This window comes from Manis javanica, chromosome 16 (assembly GCF_040802235.1).
Source record: "Manis javanica isolate MJ-LG chromosome 16, MJ_LKY, whole genome shotgun sequence".
Taxonomy (NCBI): Eukaryota; Metazoa; Chordata; class Mammalia; order Pholidota; family Manidae; genus Manis; species Manis javanica.
In genome coordinates, this window is record NC_133171.1 from 65,197,021 (window position 1) to 65,217,099 (window position 20,079).

General features: G+C 41.0%; 3 protein-coding genes across 27 annotated transcripts in view; 1 reads left to right on the top strand and 2 right to left on the bottom strand.

Moving 5' to 3' along the window:
- LOC108400702 (histone H2A type 1-H) overlaps positions 1-13,268 on the bottom strand; it is a 113,061-nt gene extending 99,793 nt beyond the window's left edge. For 7 of the 10 annotated variants that reach the window (XR_012126203.1, XR_012126202.1, XM_073224539.1 and 4 more), the window contains exon 1: positions 12,789-13,268. Coding sequence is in view for 7 of the 10 variants with exons in the window: in XM_073224539.1 (XP_073080640.1) it covers positions 12,794-13,180 (387 nt within the window). In the remaining 3 variants the exon portion in view is untranslated. Of the gene's footprint in view, positions 1-2; positions 10,462-12,788 lie in introns of those variants that run through there. The other 3 variants (XM_037000202.2, XR_005056453.2, XM_037000201.2) reach the window with 3 other exon arrangements.
- Positions 13,269-13,395: 127 nt separating this feature from the next.
- Positions 13,396-20,079, top strand: part of LOC108400704 (histone H2B type 1-L) — a 489,024-nt gene continuing 482,340 nt past the window's right edge. For 11 of the 16 annotated variants that reach the window (XR_012126207.1, XR_012126208.1, XR_012126210.1 and 8 more), the window contains exon 1: positions 13,400-13,917. Coding sequence is in view for 4 of the 16 variants with exons in the window: in XM_073224550.1 (XP_073080651.1) it covers positions 13,528-13,908 (381 nt within the window). In the remaining 12 variants the exon portion in view is untranslated. Of the gene's footprint in view, positions 13,918-14,000; positions 14,425-18,444; positions 18,463-20,079 lie in introns of those variants that run through there. The other 5 variants (XR_012126222.1, XR_012126224.1, XM_073224553.1 and 2 more) reach the window with 4 other exon arrangements.
- On the bottom strand, positions 18,022-19,653 carry LOC108400700 (histone H4-like). Its single transcript, XM_037000205.2, has one exon. The coding sequence runs from the start codon at positions 18,657-18,659 to the stop codon at positions 18,348-18,350; it is 312 nt and encodes a 103-aa protein (XP_036856100.1). The 5' UTR covers positions 18,660-19,653; the 3' UTR covers positions 18,022-18,347.

The following is a 20,079-nucleotide window of genomic DNA, read 5'->3' on the forward strand; positions in this document are numbered from 1 at the left end:
GAGAGAAAAATGAAAAACAAAAACCATTGACGCTTTCTGTTTGGCCAGCCGTGGGGGAAAGGTCACAAACATTTTATCTCTTTTGGTTAGAAGTCTGTTCAATTTCCCTTGGGTTTTTCAGAGGCTGTCTCCACTGCAGTGTAGCAAAAAGCAGAAAGGTGTTTAAGAGCACAAACTTCCACCACGACTCAGATTGGAAAGGAGATCGCTGGCAGCCAGTGAAGAGTACTAACCACTATAGTTAGACCACATACAAGTTTCACAATGTGGGCAAAATAGTAGTATTTCCCAAATGTCTCGCCTGGTTTTAGTTCATCTGCATATCAACAGGCATCCCTCAGGGGTGGAGCTAAATTCATCTCCATATCAATGGGTAATTACCTGGGCTACGGAGGGCTGATCTGAACGTGAGAGGTTAGAGGGGTGTTCCTTTTGCCTCTGTGGAGCAGGAAAGAGAGACGGCCCCAGACTGCAGTTTGTAAGCAATAAACGGGTTTTATACTTTATTTCTCCCTTTGATTTCACTTTTAGAGATATTTCGTCCCAGGGTTTCCTCTCCCTGGAGTTACACACTACATGGAATTTTCTGAACTTTCCTAATGGGGGTTAGTAACATAACACCCCCAAACTCACAACTTTCACTTTCACTGCTAACTCATGCACATCTCAGACCTCGGCCGCAGAGTGCAGTGGGTGCTGCTGTGAAGTGAACTGGCCTGGTCCTATTTTTAGCCATTCTGGTCGGAATCTCCAGGTGCTTGGCATGGAATCTGGCATGTTAATAAGCGCCAGGGGTCAGTCTCTGGTCCCAGGAACGCACATGGTCAGTGCTAACCCACATATCGTGAGCAGCCCGTAAGGTTCGCCCTTGACTCAGCCAGTCCACTTTGAACTGTCAGAAAACGCTGAGTCCCTTGGGGGTGCTCAGACCTCATCGAAACTTCTTTCTCCTGGTCTTCCTAGGCTGCCAGAATGGGGATAAAAAAACGTGCTTTTCGTATGGCCCGGAAACTCGTATGGGATACCCTCCTGCTAGCACGCTGCTCTGCGAACGTGTCTTCTGGAATGAGGCACCTGGATGCGCTGTTTCTTTGGTGCAGAATAATTGCCTTTCCTTCTATATGGTTAAATTTGATCAGTGCTTCAGCTCTCCGCTTTAACTTCAATTCATCGGGGAAGCTTTTCCTGACTTCCCCTCTCCACATAACACACTCATTCCAGTCTATGTCAAATTTATTTTCTGTGCTCTAAGAGGAAATGACCATTTTGTTCAACAGTCTGTCACCAGAGCTCCACATTTGGTGTGTTGTTTATGAATATTGCATGGCCACAAAATGAATGAATGGGCAGAGATTTGAATCCAATGGTTTATGAAAGCACTTTTTCCAGCAGCATGGAGCCATGCCCTGCAAAGATGACTCTATTTTGTGTGTGTGGAAGAGGATGCTCAGATTTGGGTCATTGGTGGGAAAGAATACGTAGAAAATTAAAGCAAAGCAATTCAGAATACCTCAGCAGCTGTCCATATAAAACTTCTCAGCACAGCCAAAATTTTGTGTTCACTTTTCTGAGATTTTATCTCTTTTCTTCTAGATTATATAAAGTCATCCTAATTACTGTCAGGTTTGCTGAAGAATTACCTGCTTCCCAAACTTTTTTTGATCAGGGAAGAGTGCTAGGGATTTCCTCAGTCTCAAAAAGATGAGCTCAGTTCAGTTGGAGGAAAGGAAATGCTGCCAGTAGAAAGAACACAGGCTTCCTCTGCCTCAGGCTTGTATGAGGGGCCTCTCTTTCCTCTCCTTCCCTCAGAGACTTCCTCTTACCCTAGTTAGAAAGTTAATTGTGGACACAAGTGCTTTTCTGAATTTTCTGCAGGGATGTTTTCAGAAACTGGATTGATCTGCAAGTGCTTCTCTATAAACAAAGAGGAAAGCTAAGCCTGAATACTAGTTTTTTTGTGTGGACAGGCCTAGAAAATGGCCTGTTTTCTTCTGATTCTTATTTTTGAAAGTTTTTCTGAGGTTTTTGGCTGACACATTCACTAAGTGATTCTGGGTAGCATAAAAGACAGGCTGGAATACACCCTATCAACTCCACATTTACCAATGCCATAGACTCTCTACTTCTGACTTTCCTAAATTTTCCATAAGAAATAAATTTAAAACCCTCTCCTACTCAAGGGTGTAGTTTCAGCAACTCTACCCTCTCTCTCCTGTATTATTTAAAAAGACAACCTCTATAGGATCTTTCCTATCAGCATTCAAAGATGCTTTCATTTCTTTCATCTGAAAGAAATGCTCTCTTGCTCTCATTTATCCTTTCATCTAGTGACATGACTGTCCTTCAACTTTAGAGCCATGTTTCCCTAAAGTGTCATCAAACTCATATCTTCTTTCATTCAGTGATTTTATTTAATCAACTTTGCCTTGCCTTCCCCCCAACACTTGACTTTCAAATTTCACTAATCGAAATTGCTGTCTAGTAGTTGATTGTTAGCCCTTGTTTTACTTGACTTCCCAGCATAATTTGCCATAGCTGATCAATCCTCCCTGAAACGTTTCTTCATTTGGATTCAAAAACACCATCCTCCAGATTTTTCTCCCAATTCATTAGCCTCTAATTTTCAGTTTCATTTTGATTCATCCTAATCCTCATGTCCTCCAGGCTCAGTCCTTGTTCTCTATCTTCTCTCACATCCTTGGTGATTATATCTGGGACTATATCTGATGATTATATTGGAAATCCATACTCTGGGATTTCAGCCAAGACCTCTACTTAAAACTCTGAACATGATATTCAGCTTCTCAGTGGATACCATTTTTTGGATGTCAAGTAGACATTTCAAATTTAATACATCTGAAACTTTATTATTTTTTGTCTAATGGTTTTATTTATTCATTGAAGTATAGTTGATATACAATACTGTATTGGTTTCAAGTATACAACATAGTGATTCAACAGTCATCTACATTGTTAAATCCTTGCCCTGAGTGTAGTTACTGTCAACATGGAAAGATATTAACAGTATTATTGACTATATCCTCTATGCTGTACTTTCATCCTATACGGGATTTATCTTATGATTGAGATTTTATGTCTCTTTATCCCCTCACCTATTTCACCCACCCACTCCTAACCCCTCCCCCATGATAACCACTAGTCACTTCTCAATGTCTATGTATCTATTTCTGTTCTGTTCATTTGTTTGTTTTGTGAAACTGAATTCTTGATCTTCCCCTCAAACCTAAACTTGCCATTCCTCTCTGCTTTCTGAAAAATTTGGATGGGTAGTAGAGACTGAGAGTAGGTTACTGCTAACTTGATTGGATATTGATACCAAATGACACTTCACTGTCATATATGATTCATTGGTGGGAAGGGGTGCAACCTGTCATGACTTCTAGTACCTGGTATGTACTAGGAAATATTTTTCTTAATCTCAACTAATAATTAAATCCAGAAATTATTTTCAGATGGGAAAAAGAATGCATGTATGTGGGTGTGTATGTGTGTATTACTGTTTGCCAAATGGCTCTGAAAATCATTTATCATAATGTTTTCCAGAAGAACACATCATAATGCCATACAGAATATCATGCTGGCACATTACAATGACATCAATATACTGGTTAGTCCTGGGGAGCAGAAAGTGAGAAGTATTCTAGATGTTTTACTAAGAGATGTGAATACCAGAGTTTAGAGATAAAGCCATGAAAGTCAACAGCTTGATGCAGAGAAGTTTATAGGGGTCTGGTGACATAAGATTGTTCAGAATGTTCTCTCTAAAGTGAAAGACAGGTTGCTGCACCTCCAAATCCCTACATTAAGAGACAATGCTTGGTGGGCCTCTTTGGATTTTGGAAGCAACATATACAATATTTGGGTGTGCTACCTTCACCAGCTACCAGATAATCTGTAAGCCTGCTGGTTTTCAGTAGGGCTCTCTTCAAAGTGCAAATGTCCTGCTACTTAGATTTTATGACACATAAGAACTGTTGGTCTAGAATTATTCATGGCAGACAAAAATTCTCTAAGGAGGCTCTTGCAAAGCTCATGAAGAGTATCATACCAGGGGATTTAGAATAAAGGATTATTTTATTAAAATAATTATGTCTTTTTTTCTGATTTTAATTATGCTTTCTTTCATAACTGGTGCCAGCCACTTAAGGACAGTAGGATATTTTTGTTGAAGGAAGAAACAACGTTATACACAGATGTGTAAATTACTCTTTAGGAGCTATGTTTAAAGGCTGGGGATGGAAGAGGTCATATATAAGAAAACAAATACATTTGGCTCTTATTTTGAGGGGTGGACAATGAGGATGAAAATAATCCATTAATTTGCCTTTAAAAATATATACATATTGCTGGTGTTGGGAAAACTGGACAGCTATACACAAGAGAATGAAACTGGATTATTGTCTAACCCCATACACAAAAGTAAACTCAAAATGGATCAAAGACCTGAAGGTAAGTCATGAAACCATAAAACTCTTAGAACAAAACATAGGCAAAAAACTCTTGAATATAAACATGAGCAACTTTTTCCTGAATGTATTTCCTCAGGCAAGGGAAACAAAATAAAAAATAAACAAATGGGACTACATCATGCTTCTGCACAGCAAAGGACACTGTCAGCAGAACAAAAAGGCATCCTACAGTATGGGAGAATATATTTGTTAATGACATATCTGACAAGGGGTTAACATTCAAAATATATAAAGAACTCACACGCAGCAACACCCAAAGAGCAAAAAATCCTATTAAAAAATGGGCGAAGCATATGAACAGACACTTCTCCAAAGAAGAAATTCAGATGTCCAACAGGCACATGAAAAGGTGCTCCACATCGCTAATTATCAGGGAAATGCAAATTAAAACAACAATGAGATATCACCTTACACCAGTTAGGATGGCCAACATAGAAAAGACTGGGAACAAATGCTGGCAAGGATGTGGAGAAAGGGGAACCCTCTTACACTGCTGGTGGGAATGTAAATTAGTTCAACCATTGTGGAAAGCCGTATGGAGGTTCCTCAAAAAACTAAAAGTAGAAGTCCCATTTGACCCAGGAATTTCACTCCTAGGAATTTACCCTAAGAATGTAGGATCCCAGTTTCAAAAAGACATATGCATCCCTATGTGTATCACAGCACTTTTTACAGTAGCCAAGAAATGGAAGCAACCTAAGTGTCCATCGGTAGATGAATGGATAAAGAAGCTGTGGTACATATACACAATGGAGTATTATTCAGCCATAAGAAGAAAACAAATCCTACCATTTGCAACAACATGGATGGAGTTAGAGGGTATTATGCTCAGTGAAATAAGCCAAGCAGAGAAAGACAAGTACCAAATGATATCACTCATCTGTGGAGCATTAAGAACAAAGCAAAAACTGAAGGAACAAAACAGCAGCAGACCCACAGAACCCAAGAATAGACTAACAGTTACCAAAGGGAAAGGGACTGGGGGGGGAAGTGAGAAGGGAGGGATAAGGGGAATAAGGGGCATTACAATTAGCACACATAATGTAAGGGGGGACACGGGGAAGGCAGTATAGCAAGGAGAAGACAAGTAGTGAGACTCTATACCATCTTGCTATGCTGATGGACAGTGACTGTAATGGGGAATTTGGTGGGGACTTGATAACGGGGGTAATCTAGTAACCACAATGTTGCTCATCTAATTGTATATTAATATACCGAAATTTTAAAAAATTAAAAATAAAAATATAAATAAATAAATAAATATAAATATATATATATACACACACACACACACACACACACACACACATATATTATAAACAGCATGAAACAAATTCTTTTAGTTTCTCTAGCAGATGGGAATAGGCAGCTTAAGGATTGTTTTTTATTTGTCTGTGTAGTTCTATTGCTTAGCATGATGTTAAGCCAAGTATTCAAGTTCAATAATCCAAATTCTTTATTTGAAAAGTAGCTTCTGATGTCTACTGAGCTGTTTTAGTTACTGAATGCCTGACAGTGGAACACAACATAAATGTGTGTCCCAAAATATTCACCAGGAACTGGGTATTCTATCACCTACTGGATTTTAAAAATTGATACTCACAGTAGCATTTTATTCTAAGATGAAATTCTATAGACAAGACCACATCTAAGACCTTGGTCTGGAGAGCATGTGTAATGCTTAGACTCTTGTGGTATCTGTTCACTAACTGCTGTCACTTCTCCTTCAACTCCTTTTTTTTATCACTCACTGAAAACTCCATATGACCAATTAACAGAGGATTAAATCATTGGCCTGTTTTGACTGGCTTTGCAAAATATTCTGGTACTGATAGAATTGGATGGCTGTGCACTACAAGTCACAACTCTACTTAAGGATTGGAGGCCTTGAGAGAAAGAAAAGTGAAGAGAAATTTTCCCTGTCAGCAGAACATTTAGTGGTACATCTGGTTGTCCACTTCTTGTTGCAGGGAATCTGGCCTGATGCAGGAAAAGCAAATCTGTATGTATCTTTACTAATTTATGGATAGTGACTAATGAGTTATCCAGCTAGTCAAGGACATGGAAAAAAAGACTAGAAAATTGTTAACATGAATGGGGTGTAATGCAAATGGTCAATGGTAGTAAATGTATTTGAGTTGCCCCAAAATTATTACCAGAGGGCTCCACTATTAAGGAAGCTCTTAATAATCAGGTGGAAACATGACTTCTGTGGGTGTCAGCCTCTTTGCCCAAGTACTATTTTTTCTCCTTTAGATAACAATATTATTATACTGCAGTGAGAGTACAACTCCTTTTGGATTCCTGGACCCGATTCCAATGCATGTGTGTGAGGGAGGTGTGGGGTATTCCCACACACACAACATCAACCAATTCTTGAACACCAGAAAGAAGGGTGTTGGAGAACTCAACTTAATTCCGATGCTATCTGCCCAGAGACAGCACCAGATTCCCCAGGGTAAGGACTCCATCTTACAAGACTGCCCTCCATCCACCACCCCAGGCAGTTATCTGTGCTTCTGACCAACCAGCTACAGACTGGAGGTTCCCATGACCTCCTCCTTAGGTTGGATTAATTTGCTAGAGCTGCTCATAGGACTCAGGAAATCATTTATGTTTATCAGTTTAATAAAGGTTACCATAAGGGATACAAGTTAACGGCCAGATGAAGAGAGACATAGGGCAAGGTCCCAAATAAAGGAACTTCTATCCCCATGGAGCTTGGAGCCAGGCTTGGTGGCTAGTGGATGCGGAAGTTTAGAAGCTCTCTATCTCACAGAGAGGCAGGATCCAAGAAAGTGATAAGCTCTATTCAGAGATTTTTGTTGTTGTTGTTTTTTGAGGACTTCATTGCAGTCATGATTGACTAAATTACTGGCCATTGGCTGATTGAACCTTTAGCCCCTTCCCTTGGGTGGGGTCCAAAATTCTCTCATTTACATAACAAGACATCCATTTCACCTGTAAGACTGCAGTGTCTTCAGGAACTGTGGATGAAGACCAAATATACCTGGGAAATACAGATTTGATTGTATAAATTGTATGAATGACCAACTTTTTATTTTTTATGACTCATTATATCGCACCAACCAACCAGTGATTGCACAATAGTTCACATACAAAGTAGTTCATATTGGGAGGGATGGACCCTATGGATGAATTCAAATCATGGGATCACTAACACCAAGCTGATTGGGCTACCACCACTGCTGAATGTTCTATTTGCCAACAGCAGCCACACTTGAGCCTCTTTATATTACCATTTGCAGGGGACTATCAGCTGACCATTAGTCCACTAGAGATTATTATACTGGACCCTTCTCTTATGGAGGAGGCACTAATTTTTCCTTACAGGGATAGACACATGGAGTCTGGATTTTACTTGTGTTTCTACTCCTACCACTATCTGTGGACTTACAGAATACCTTTCCCATCATCACTGTATCTCAAACAATGCCTCCCAAGTAGGGCACATATTTTGCAGCAATGGCCTTGCACCCATGGAATTCACTGATCTTAACATGTTCTTCATCACCCAGAAGCTACTGACTTGATAGAATTTTGAAATGACATTCTGAAAGCTCAGTTATGTCACCAACTGGAAGGTAAGAATCTTCAAGTTTTTGTCTTACAGGATGTGGTATATGCCTTAAAACAATGGCCAATATATGAAGCCATCTCCCCTGGATCTGAAATAATAATTGATAATTAATTTCAATTAATTTGAAGGCTGAGCACGGCCTCTGTACATTTTAGTCTTCTCATGTCACTGAACCAATAGGCAAAGGAAAGTGTTCCTCCTTTCGCTGCGATGAGTGGTCCCAATTTCTAGGAAGTAATTGCGCTCCTGCTGTATAATTGAAGCTAAGAAGATACTGCTGGAACCCAGGGAAGCCTCTAAATGTTCTTTGTCCACAAACCCTGGTCAAAAAATTGTGGCAGAGCAATAAAGAAAAGACTACTGAGGATATAGATCCCACAGGAATAAAGGCAAAAATTATGCCACCATGTAAAGAATTCAGCCAAAGTGCTGACAGAGGTCAAGGTAATAAGGAATGAGTTTTTAGAAGAAGGAAGTCATGATTACTAACTTAAGCCTCATGACCAGAAGCAGAGTCCATGTGACAACATTTCAAGTTTGAAGTGACACTATGAACAAACTAAACCACTTTATAAGCTGTTCATTCCATGTATCCCATGTAGAAATGCAAATTTTTTACCTGGGAAAAGGACAAGAATAAATACCAAAGGACAAATTTACTTGGTCAGATATTTATTTACCAGTTCATATTCTCTCCCCCTTCTTCATCCTGAAGGGCTAACCTATATATGACCTATAGGCTGACCTATGAATTCAGTCCTTGTCCTTTGACTTCTAGTTGGATTTGGCCAGTGGAAAGTAAAAGCAGATTAGAGTGAGGAAGGAGCTCTTTCTGTCTCCAGATTTTTTTCTTCTTCTATTGTCCTTTAGGGCCTAGGTGTGATAACTGCCTGTTTATGTTAGATTCAGAGCACTGCACTATCCCTTATGATTTCTTAACACCTTGCTTACTGCTTTACAATTAGCCTATTAAACATTTCTCAAAGTATTCCATTTAAGGGAGTATCTCCTCATGGAACACTGGCTAACTTACTGACCTTTTCTAGCTTATATGCTAATGGAGCTTGCAGGCCAATTAAACACAAACATAAATAAGATGTTTAAAAAAAAATAATTGGTAGGGAGTTTAAGAACCTGGTCTATCAATAGTGAATGGTTGTCAGAAGGCATGCGTGGATTAGGATTCAAAAAATAACTCACTGAAGAGGTGCTTTTTTATGAAAATTGAAGAATGAATAAGAGTTATTCAAGGAGAGACTAGCTAAACACTCTGGGCCTTGAAAACAGGAAATGCAAAGCTACTGAGGCAGGAAGAACTACCATATGTTCTAGAAATAACAATCCCTTGTGACTGGAGTATACATGAAAGGAGAAAAACAGAAAAAATGTTGTGGAGATAGAGAGAGCCAGGTAGATGGTGAACACTTTACTTTTTTTGCATGGATCTGTTGTGTCTTTGTCCCAACTTCATGCTTTCCTTTGTATCCTGAAAGCTAGATGACAGCAAATTACATTTCCTTGATTCCTTTGTCAGCCAGTTTCTGATTTGTTTAATCCAGCAAGAGGCAATGGAAGAGAAGTGAGAAGCTGGGAAGAAAGGAGAATCTGTGCTTATGGCAATAAAGGTGTTTAGTTCTTGAGGGTAGGTTGGGGAGAGATGATCACTTTATCACTGTTAACACAACACACCTTTCCCCTTGTGGAAGAGCTGGAAAAACTATTATCTCTTTATGTAATCTGATCTAATGAATGGATATTTTGGAAACTGACAAGTGCTAGTATGTACAGGAGAAACTTCTAGTTTATTTAGCAGGAGGATCAGACCAAATCAGACAGGCCAATCCCTGAATATACTTCCTAATTCTACTGTCTTGCCAATGGGTTTCAGCCCTGGGCAAGTTTGCTATGGATTCAATGTGACCAAAGAAATTGACAGCAAAACGTTCTTGGGGTGAAAGGGATATACCCAATTTTATTTCCAGGTGGCAGGTCAGTCACTAAAATTCTGTTCACTCTGAGCAAGTCTGCATGCAGCAAGCCGGTCTCTCCCCTTGCCTCTGGGCGCCTCTGTCTGCACAGCCGTCCTCTGGGCCCCTAGGTCCGCACAGCCGTCTTCTGGGCTCCTCTGTCTGCACAGCCATCCCACGCAGCCGTTCTCTGGGCCTCTGCAGTTGTTCCGCACAGCCACCCTCTGGGCCTCTGTCCTTGGCACTGCCACCACTCCAGCCTCTGCTTTGCTCTCCTACAGCCTTGCAGCCCTGCCACAGTGTTGTGCCCAGAGTACTGGGCGGAGCTCTTTATATAGAGTCAATAGCCATGTATTGCCCACAGGTGTGCAGTGAGCTAGACAACCAGGGTCAGGTGAGAATCCTGGAGGATAAAACATTCATTTTACCCACACTCCACTCCTCCAGGATTCTCTCCTCTCAATCTACGTGCCCTTAATCCTCTGCAATGGTCCCTGTGCAAGAAAGCTCGAACATTGTTTTCCAACCTCTCCAGCAAAATGTCTTGCAGACACACAGGCCGGACTTGTCGCTGTCTCTGACCTCTGCCTCTTTAGTCTTAATGGCTTGAACTGCTGCACTGATTTCAGTTGTTGCCACAGCTCCAGTAAGATCTTATTTGCTTCCCGTCTAATTTCCTTCCATCTACTCCTGCCCGTATCAAATCAACCCACATCTGGGTCCTTGTAACCCTCACGGGGCCCCTCAAATTCCTCCTGTTAACAGGTCTTACTTCTTTCCGGGTTCTCATTGCTTCAAACTACTGTACGTGTTACCTCGCACTTTGTAATCGCTGCCTCAAAGCGGGCTGCACTGTCAGGGAAGACAGCTTTCCCATCTGTGATCCCGACAGAACAATTCCATACACCCCTAAGTCCCACAGCCACCGGCTCAATCTGAGTATAAAGGTGGACCATAGAGTGCTCCACGACCTGGGGATGAGGCTGCTGCTCTCCTTGGGGAACTTTCAGCTGCTGGGTCTTTATTTTATTTACAACCACTGGGAGTGCTTTCAATACAGGAGGGACCCAGTGCCTCCGGCACCATCCCTTCATCCTTCTCCAGCTTCTCCATTTCTGGGGCTGATGGCACCTTTCTCTCCACTCCAAGTGCCTCCTCTTTACAGTGCCTCTCAGCAATGCCAGCTCAGTCTTCAGAAACTCTCCTACCTTCACCTCAATGCTTCGCAGCTGACGTTCTTGTGCCACCTCCGCCTGTGCTTCCCTCAGTTCGTCTTTTTCCTTGATGGCCTCTTCCTCCTTCAGAACACCTGGCAGCACTGCCCTCTTGTCTCCAATGGCACCTTGCTGCCGGTGCTCTCGTGCTGCCTCCTCTTGCATCAATGGCATCTCCTTCCTCAGGGAATCCACAGAATTTTGCAGCTTACATTCTCATGACACCATTTCTGGGGTCTCCTCTGTACTCCTAATGCTGTGAGAAGCAGCCAACCCACAGTCCCCACTGCCTCACGAGCACTCTGCTTCTCAAAGGATCTGCTTACTATACCAAGGGCCACCCCTACTGCCTCAGGTGTCACCTCCACTTGCCTCCAGTCCTGGGGTGGGGCCCAGTCCTCTAGGAGGCAAGCTACCTGAGACCACATACCCATTGGGGGACGATCCAGTCTCCCCATTGACAGGTGCAGCCCACTGAAGTACCCCTCCCATAAGGGCAGCCTTTTTCCTTGGTCAACAGTGAACCCTGCCTACTTTGGCCAAGTGGCTTGCCAATGGGTTTCAGCCCCCGGCAAGTTCACTATGGATTCAATGTGACCAAAGAAACTGACAGCAAAACGTTCTCGGGGTGAAAAGGGTTATACCCAACTTTATTTCCAGATGGCAGGTCAGTCACTAGAATCCCATTCACTTAAGAGCAAATCTGCATGCAGCAAGCTAGTCTCTGCCTCTGGGCCCCTCTGCCTGTATCATTTATTTTCTCAATTTATGCAGGTCTCTGATCAGTTAACACCTTTAAAAAGGTTATTTCCACTTACTCTATCTAAAGTAATAGCCCCCTTATGCTTGATGTCTTATCTCCACTCTTTTTCCCATGGTATATGTATTACTTGTTTACATGTTTTATGTCCCCCACCTGGTAGTTTCCATGGAGGCAGATTTTCTAAATTGCATTCACTGCTGTATCCTAAGCTAGTACAATGCGTTAGTGTTCCAAATAGAACCAAGTACTTAACCATTATGGGATTAAGTTCTGCATATTAATAAAAATTCTAACTCCCACTGGAATCAATTCTTAAAATGGAAATGGTCAATGAGTATAAAGTTAATAATTTCATCATCTTAAGAAAACTGAGTTTACATCACTTAACCAAGCTGTTCTTTTCCAGGACTCTTCTAGTATACAAAGAAATACTACATTGGTCTTCAAAAAGCGACCAGTTCATCTGTACTTTTGCTTGTGAACACTAATAGTTAATTAAAAACTGTTGAAATATCTACTTCATCTAAAATTTCTGAGCAAGCTTCTCCTGGTCATACTAACACCTGTACACTTTCACATTGTTTTCAGGTCAGTTTACATTTACTAGAGTTGCTAACCTCTCCCAAAAGGGAGAACATTTTGTAAATTAGACTACCAAAAAATTGAAGTATAACAAACGGTGTGTACCAGCTTTCTTCCTCTGACAAAGTAATTGGCTCTGAAAAGAGCCTTTTGTTTCGTGGATTTTCTAACCTTGCTCATTTGGCCTTGTGGTGGCTCTCGGTCTTCTTGGGCAGCAGCACGGCCTGGATGTTGGGCAGGACGCCGCCCTGCGCGATGGTGACTTTACCCAGCAGCTTGTTGAGCTCCTCGTCGTTGCGGATGGCCAGCTGCAGGTGGCGCGGGATGATGCGCGTCTTCTTGTTGTCGCGGGCGGCGTTGCCCGCCAGCTCCAGGATCTCGGCCGTCAGGTACTCCAGCACCGCCGCCAGGTACACGGGCGCGCCGGCTCCGACCCGCTCGGCGTAGTTGCCCTTGCGGAGCAGGCGGTGCACGCGGCCCACGGGGAACTGCAGACCAGCCCGCGACGACCGGGTCTTGGCCTTGGCACGAGCCTTACCTCCTTGCTTGCCTCTTCCAGACATAGCGACTTCAACAAGTACTCTGCACACAACCTCCAGTGAAAGCGCGTGGGGAGAATGGAAAGTGGTGGTGGTGCAGCTTTTTATACCCCTATTTGGGCGCGAAAAAGAAGAATTTTCATTGGTTAAGCGTGCAGTTTCATCTTAACGAATGAAAATTGAACGTTAGGATTTTTGTGTTCTGAACGTTCAGAGCTAGTTTATGACGTCATCCAAAAAGTGACCAATCAGACGCAGGTCTTTAACTTATCAGCTATTTGCATAAGCGGTTCTATATAAAATGGACCTGTCGTGCTTTGCTTGTGTCACTTTGTCCTTGTTATTGTAGTAGGTAGATTGCGTACTTGACTATGCCTGAACTCGCCAAGTCTGCTCCGGCACCCAAGAAGGGCTCCAAGAAGGCGGTTACTAAAGCGCAAAAGAAAGATGGCAAGAAGCGCAAGCGCAGCCGCAAGGAGACTTACTCTGTGTACGTGTACAAGGTACTCAAGCAGGTCCACCCGGACACCGGCATCTCGTCCAAAGCCATGGGCATCATGAACTCGTTCGTCAACGACATCTTCGAGCGCATCGCGGGCGAGGCGTCGCGCCTGGCGCATTACAACAAGCGCTCGACCATCACCTCCAGGGAGATCCAGACGGCCGTGCGCCTGCTGCTGCCCGGGGAGCTGGCCAAGCACGCGGTGTCCGAGGGCACCAAGGCCGTCACCAAGTACACCAGCGCCAAGTAAATTTGCCAAGTAAGCGTCTTTAAAGTTAACCCAAAGGCTCTTTTAAGAGCCACTAAGCACTCAGCATTAGAGCTGCAATTGCATTCTTCCAGTCTAGGCTTTAATTATGGCGGTTTCCGTGAGTGGTTGCGGGGATTCCATTACACTGAGGAATGTGTGCGGTGCTCGGCTAGAAGGCAACCGGCTATAGTATCAAGTATCTTTTACGAAATCAGGTACACGGATCTTAAAATGGGGTGGTGACCCAAAATGTGTGTGTAAATAATATATATTATGTAAACTATAGTATATGATATGTACATACATGGCGTGAAAACATCCTTCGGTTGTGAGAAAGTAGGGTGGCTTCCTGTTTTAAACCCTGACAGCCTATCACGTGTCCTTTTTTCCTTCGTAGTTAACATCCTGTTATGAGTTCTGTCTCCGATAACCTTGCAGCCTTTTAACTCGTTATGTCCTAGGCGGTGCTATGTGAATAGAAAGATAAAAAATAAGGGGATTAAATTGGAAAAACAATTGCTTTCGTTCACCTTTTTTTAAAGCTTTCGTCTCCAGCCCATTAGGAATCAGGACAATGCCAGGCCCGGAGGGGTAAAGCACGCAAGACAAGGATTAGAAGCATAGCTTTCCTCCTGCTTAAAGACAAAACGGGTCTCAAAAAGTCTTGTGTGACCAATTCACTAGTTTTTTAAATCAAATATATACAGCTACAGAGACAAGTGACAGATATGTTGTATAAAATGGAAAAAACAAGGACGTACTAAGAAAAATTGGAATATTGTACTGCCTTTAATAATTGAGCAAGTTTTTTCAAGCCCTTACATTCCAGTATCCTATTTGTAAAAGAACTTTGATCCTTGTGATTCCTTTCAGGTGTTAAATTCTGTGCTATCCAGACAAAATGAGATCTGTGTGGTGTGAGAATAAACGTGACTTTCTCAGGTCCACAACCTGACCAATTACAAAAGAAAAATTCGGATAATGAAATCAAGTTGACATTCACAGGCAGATCTTGTACCTGGCCTGACACACTTCCCCAAATTCTCCATTATATGACCAGGGCCATTATACTCTGTGATGACTTATCTATCAATTGAGAGTGATTGAGAATGTTACAGCTTGGGTTATAGAATATAAAATATTTGGTGCCTTGGTTATTTGATTTTGATGTCAGTTATTTTGCCATTTTAAAATGATGAAACCTATCAAGATTATTAACAGGAGAATAATCCATGTAAAGCATTTAACAAATTTGAATAAACAAATATCTTAGGCATTTTTTCTTTCACTCTTTACCTTTTTTTGTCTCACGTTTTGGAAATGTTAAGCATCCAGTTAATCATTGCTTATTTAGAGAATAGAAAGCTCAATCTTTTCAGCTCTTTCAATCAGTTTAGCTCTAAATTTTAAGACAAATAATGAGATATAACCAGCCTAATTTTTTTGTCCATTGATAACAATTTTTTTGGAGAATTAGGGGAGAGGGAAGTAACTCCTATATGAAAAGCCAGCATTCATAAGAACTGTCAAAAATCAACATTACTAATTAATTTTTGTGAACCTAAAGATACAATAAAAACAAATCAACCCCCAAGGTGACAATATATTTCTCATGCTGAAAAAGTTTAAAAGCCAAAATATATAAAGAAAGAATACTTACAAATCATAAATAAATCCCAGGAAATAAAAAAACAGGCAAAAAAATATGGACAGGTAGTTCCCATTAAGGGGAAAATTCCCAAATAGCCAAAATCCTATAAGAAAATAAACAACTTTATAACCAGAGAAATGCAACTTAATACACAATGAGATACCATTTAGCAAATCCTTAGACTGACAATTTAATTCTGACAGGAAAATGTTGAAGATGTGAAGTAACAAGAACTGTCAAGAGTACTGGTGGGATATGAGAGTGTAAACAAAATACAATCCTGAAAAGCTAATTGTTTCTTTATTTTCATGTTGAATATCTACATACCCTTATACCAAGCAGTTTCACTCCTAGATATGTAACTAGAGAAAGAGCACAGCTGTGTACAATGCCCACTGTAGCGCTATTTATAATGAAAAATTTAAGATATTTAAATTTCTATCAGGGAAATGAATGTTATGTGCTATTGACTCACCGCAAGACTTCAGAAGGGAAATAAACAATTACATGTTTCAACACATGAAAAGCAAATACAGAAAAACATGTTTCATAGAGGTGTACTGATTTCTAAAAAGTTTTAAAAGGAGAGACATGATGCTATATATTATTTAGGGGTATGTGCAAGTAAAGTTAAAAACTAAGAAGCATAGGAACAATAAACAAAATCAGGGTGCTGGTTAATTACAGGTAGAGGATTAACTCTAGGGAAAATGGAGAGCTGTGCTGTTGAAAAGGGACACACAGAGAGATCCCATTGTATTTTTTCTCTTTTGGTATCATTAATAAATAATCACATGAGCAACATTGTGGTTACTAGATTTCCCCCATTATCAAGTCCCCACCACATACCCCATCACAGTCACTGTCCATCAGCATAGTAAGATGCTATAGAGTCACTACTTCTCTGTGCTATACTGCCTTCCCCATGCTCCCCCCTCCTTTATGTGTGCTAATTGTAATGCCCCTTATTCCCCTTATCTCTCCCTTCCTACCCACCCCACCCCCAGTCCCTTTCCCTTTGGTAACTGTTAGTCCATTGGGTTCTGTGAGTCTGCTGCTGATACGTTCCTTCAGCTTTTGCTTTGTTCTTATACTCCACAGATGAGTGAAATTATTTGGTACTTGTCTTTCTCGCTTGGCTTATTTCACTGAGCATAATACCCTCTAGCTCCATCCATGCTGTTGCAATTGGTAGGACTTGTTTCTTTCTTATGGCTGAATAGTATTCCATTGTGTATATGTACCACCTCTTCTTTAGCCATTCATTTACAGATGGACACTTAGGTTGCTTCCATTTCTTGGCTATTGTAAATAGTGCTGCAATAAACATAGGGAAGTATATGTCTTTTTGAAACTGGGATCCTACATTCTTAGGGTAAATTCCTAGGAGTGGAATTCCTGCGTCAAATGGTATTTCTACTTTAAGTTTTTTGAGGAACCTCCATACTGCTTTCCATAATGGTTGAACTAGTTTACATTCCCACCAGCAATGTAGGAGGGCTCCCCTTTCTCTGCATCCTTGCCAACATTTGCTTGTTCCTAGTCTTTTCGATGTAGGCCATCCTAACTGGTGTTAGGTGGTATCTCATTGTGGTTTTAATTTGCATTTCCCTGATAATTAGCGATGTGGAGCATCTTTTCACGTGCCTATTGGGCATCTGAATTTCCTCTTTGGAGAAGAATCTGTTCATATCCTCTACCCATTTTTTTTAATAGAGTTATTTGCAAACATTTTGGGTGTTGAGGCATGTGAGTTCTTTATATTTGAATGTTAAACCCTTGTCAGATATGTTATTTACAAATATTCTCCCATACTGTAGGATGCCTTTTTGTTCTGCTGATGGTGTCCTTTGCTGTATAGAACATTTTTAGCATGATGTAGTCCCACTTGTTCATTTTTTATTTTGTTTCCCTTGCCCGAGGAGATGCATTAGGGAAAAAATTGCTCGTTTATATTCGATTTTTGCTTGTTTTCTTCCAAGAGTTTTATGGGTTCATGACTTACATTCAGGTCTTTGATCCATTTTGAGTTTACTTTGGTGTATGGGGTTAGACAATCGTTTCATTGTCTTGCATGTTGCTGTCCAATTTTGCCAACACGGGATCCCATTGTATTTGAATTAAGTGGTGTGGTATTCACTAGCATCTTTTGTATAGATGTACTTTAGTGTTTAAGATTGTACCAAAAGGCAAACATTGGAAAGGGAGGCAAATGTACTGTGGACTGGGTTAAGACTGTCCAAATGTTTCCAGCCACAGTTAAATGTAGAGGAGAAAGGTGAACAAAACTCTCCCAATACTCCGTTACAGATCTCTTCAACTCCCTTCAGCCAAACACATTTTTCTGAAGGTTCTTGACTAAATGGAAAGTATACCTTTCTTAAACCCTTCAGCCTGTCATTAGGGATATATCTACAGGATCCGACGGAGATTGTTGGACAGAGTACTCTTGGTCTCAGGTAGACTCATTAATTAGGACGATGACCCCAAATTAATAAGCCAGAGAAGTTGAATTCAATCTGCACCCAGAGAAAAGCCGCTGGCTTGCAGAGCTCTGGTCCCCCACAGGCCTGGGAGTCTTGCCCCGGAGCCAATACCACGAGCCGCCCAAATGTAACACCCTGTGTAACACCCTACCCAGAGTAAACCTGAACCAAAGTAATGATTTACTAAACGCTTGTTTTCTGACAATCACTCCAGCTTTTTCAATGAAAGTTTTGGGGGCCCTTACAAGGGCCCCCTTTTTTTTTTTTTTTTTTTTTAGCAAATGACGTTATTCTAAATTACGTTAGCCGCCAAAGCCGTACAGAGTGCGGCCCTGGCGCTTGAGCGCGTAGACCACGTCCATAGCCATGACCGTCTTGCGCTTGGCGTGCTCGGTGTAGGTGACGGCGTCCCGGATCACGTTCTCCAGGAACACCTTCAGCACCCCGCGGGTCTCCTCGTAGATGAGGCCGGAGATGCGCTTGACCCCGCCGCACCGGGCAAGGCGGCGGATGGCGGGCTTGGTGATCCCCTGGATGTTGTCCCGCAGGACCTTGCGGTGGCGTTTGGCGCCGCCTTTACCCAGGCCCTTTCCGCCCTTCCCGCGTCCAGACATTTTCAAGAAGTTGAAAATTAAAGAGAGCCCACCTCCTCAGGTTATCTCCTTTTTATGGGTAACCTCTGCGGACCAGAGTGAAAACAAGAGCTGTGGCGGGAAGTGCGTCTAGTTTGGGAAGGGAACCTAAACTGAAACAAGCGTGCTATGCTACTCCCTTTTGTTCTTTCAGTTAATTCTTTTGAATTCTTAATACCTATTTTTCTGCCTCTTTTCTCTTGTAATGTGTCTGGCGACCAATTCTCATAAAACAGCAAAACTTAAACATTGCAGAAAATACATAAAAAAGTAAAGAGAATAAAATATTCTGCTTTAATCTCTACATATATACATGTATTTTTTTCTCTTAATATTTGTATAAAACTATACCATTTTGTAGTTTTCTCCTTAATCTGCGGGAGAAATATCACGTGAAATAACTTCCCAGAAATAGAATAAGAATGCTAATAAAATAGAAAATTTTAAGATCTTTCAGGTATATTGCTAAATTTCCACAGAAGGTGCACCAATTTTCATTTCAACAGTAGGGTAGAACCATTTAAAAAATTTTACCCTAAAATAATCTTTCTTGTAAAGCGAATGAACTTTTGAAAAATTAACTAGCTGGCTAATCAGTATAACATTAAATATTCCTACTGGTTTGAGGAACTTAATTGATTATACATTGAATTTTTCTCAAAATTAATTCCTGAGATTTTATTGCTGTGCTGATCAATCTGTGTATAGTGCGGAAGTGTTATGTGAATTGTTTGAAATACTGAAAAATATTTTAATACTTGGCAGTGTTCCTACATCTTAATTAGTTTCAAATAATTTCTACTATTATTACCATTCATTCTTGAAGTTATAAATCATGTCTTGTTGCAAGAAAGTTCTTTTAGTACTCTGCTCAAAACTTAAGCCTACCCACTTATTAGGGCAGAATTGTTATTTTTGAAATACTGTGTGTCCTCCTAACCTAAAAATACTAAATCTCTCCATCAATCCAGGTCTTTAATTGTATCTCAGAACAGATTTTACTATGTAATATATAATTTTAAAAATTAAAAAACTTTTGTTAGGCAGGAAAATAGATATGAGCGGGGTGGAAAGAAAAAAAGGCCGGAAAAGTCCACTAAAACTTTAGACCCAAAATTAATCAATTAAAGCTAAAAAAGCCAGCAGCAACTTGGCCTGGAATGTTCGAATATTCCCCAGAAAAAGGAGTACCTCAGCATAACCTATGTCTTTATTGTGTTAATCATGCAGGCCCAGCTTTATTTACCTTTACTTTTGTGCTGTATTTTTTCTCCTTCCGGCCCTAATTAAGTAGTTTGTAACCTAGGCAACTAATTTAGCATGCAGGCCCAGCCGTAAACAACATAGTAAAAGGCAGGAAACATTCCATCTTAAAGATTGTATTTTAATACCCAGTAAGTTA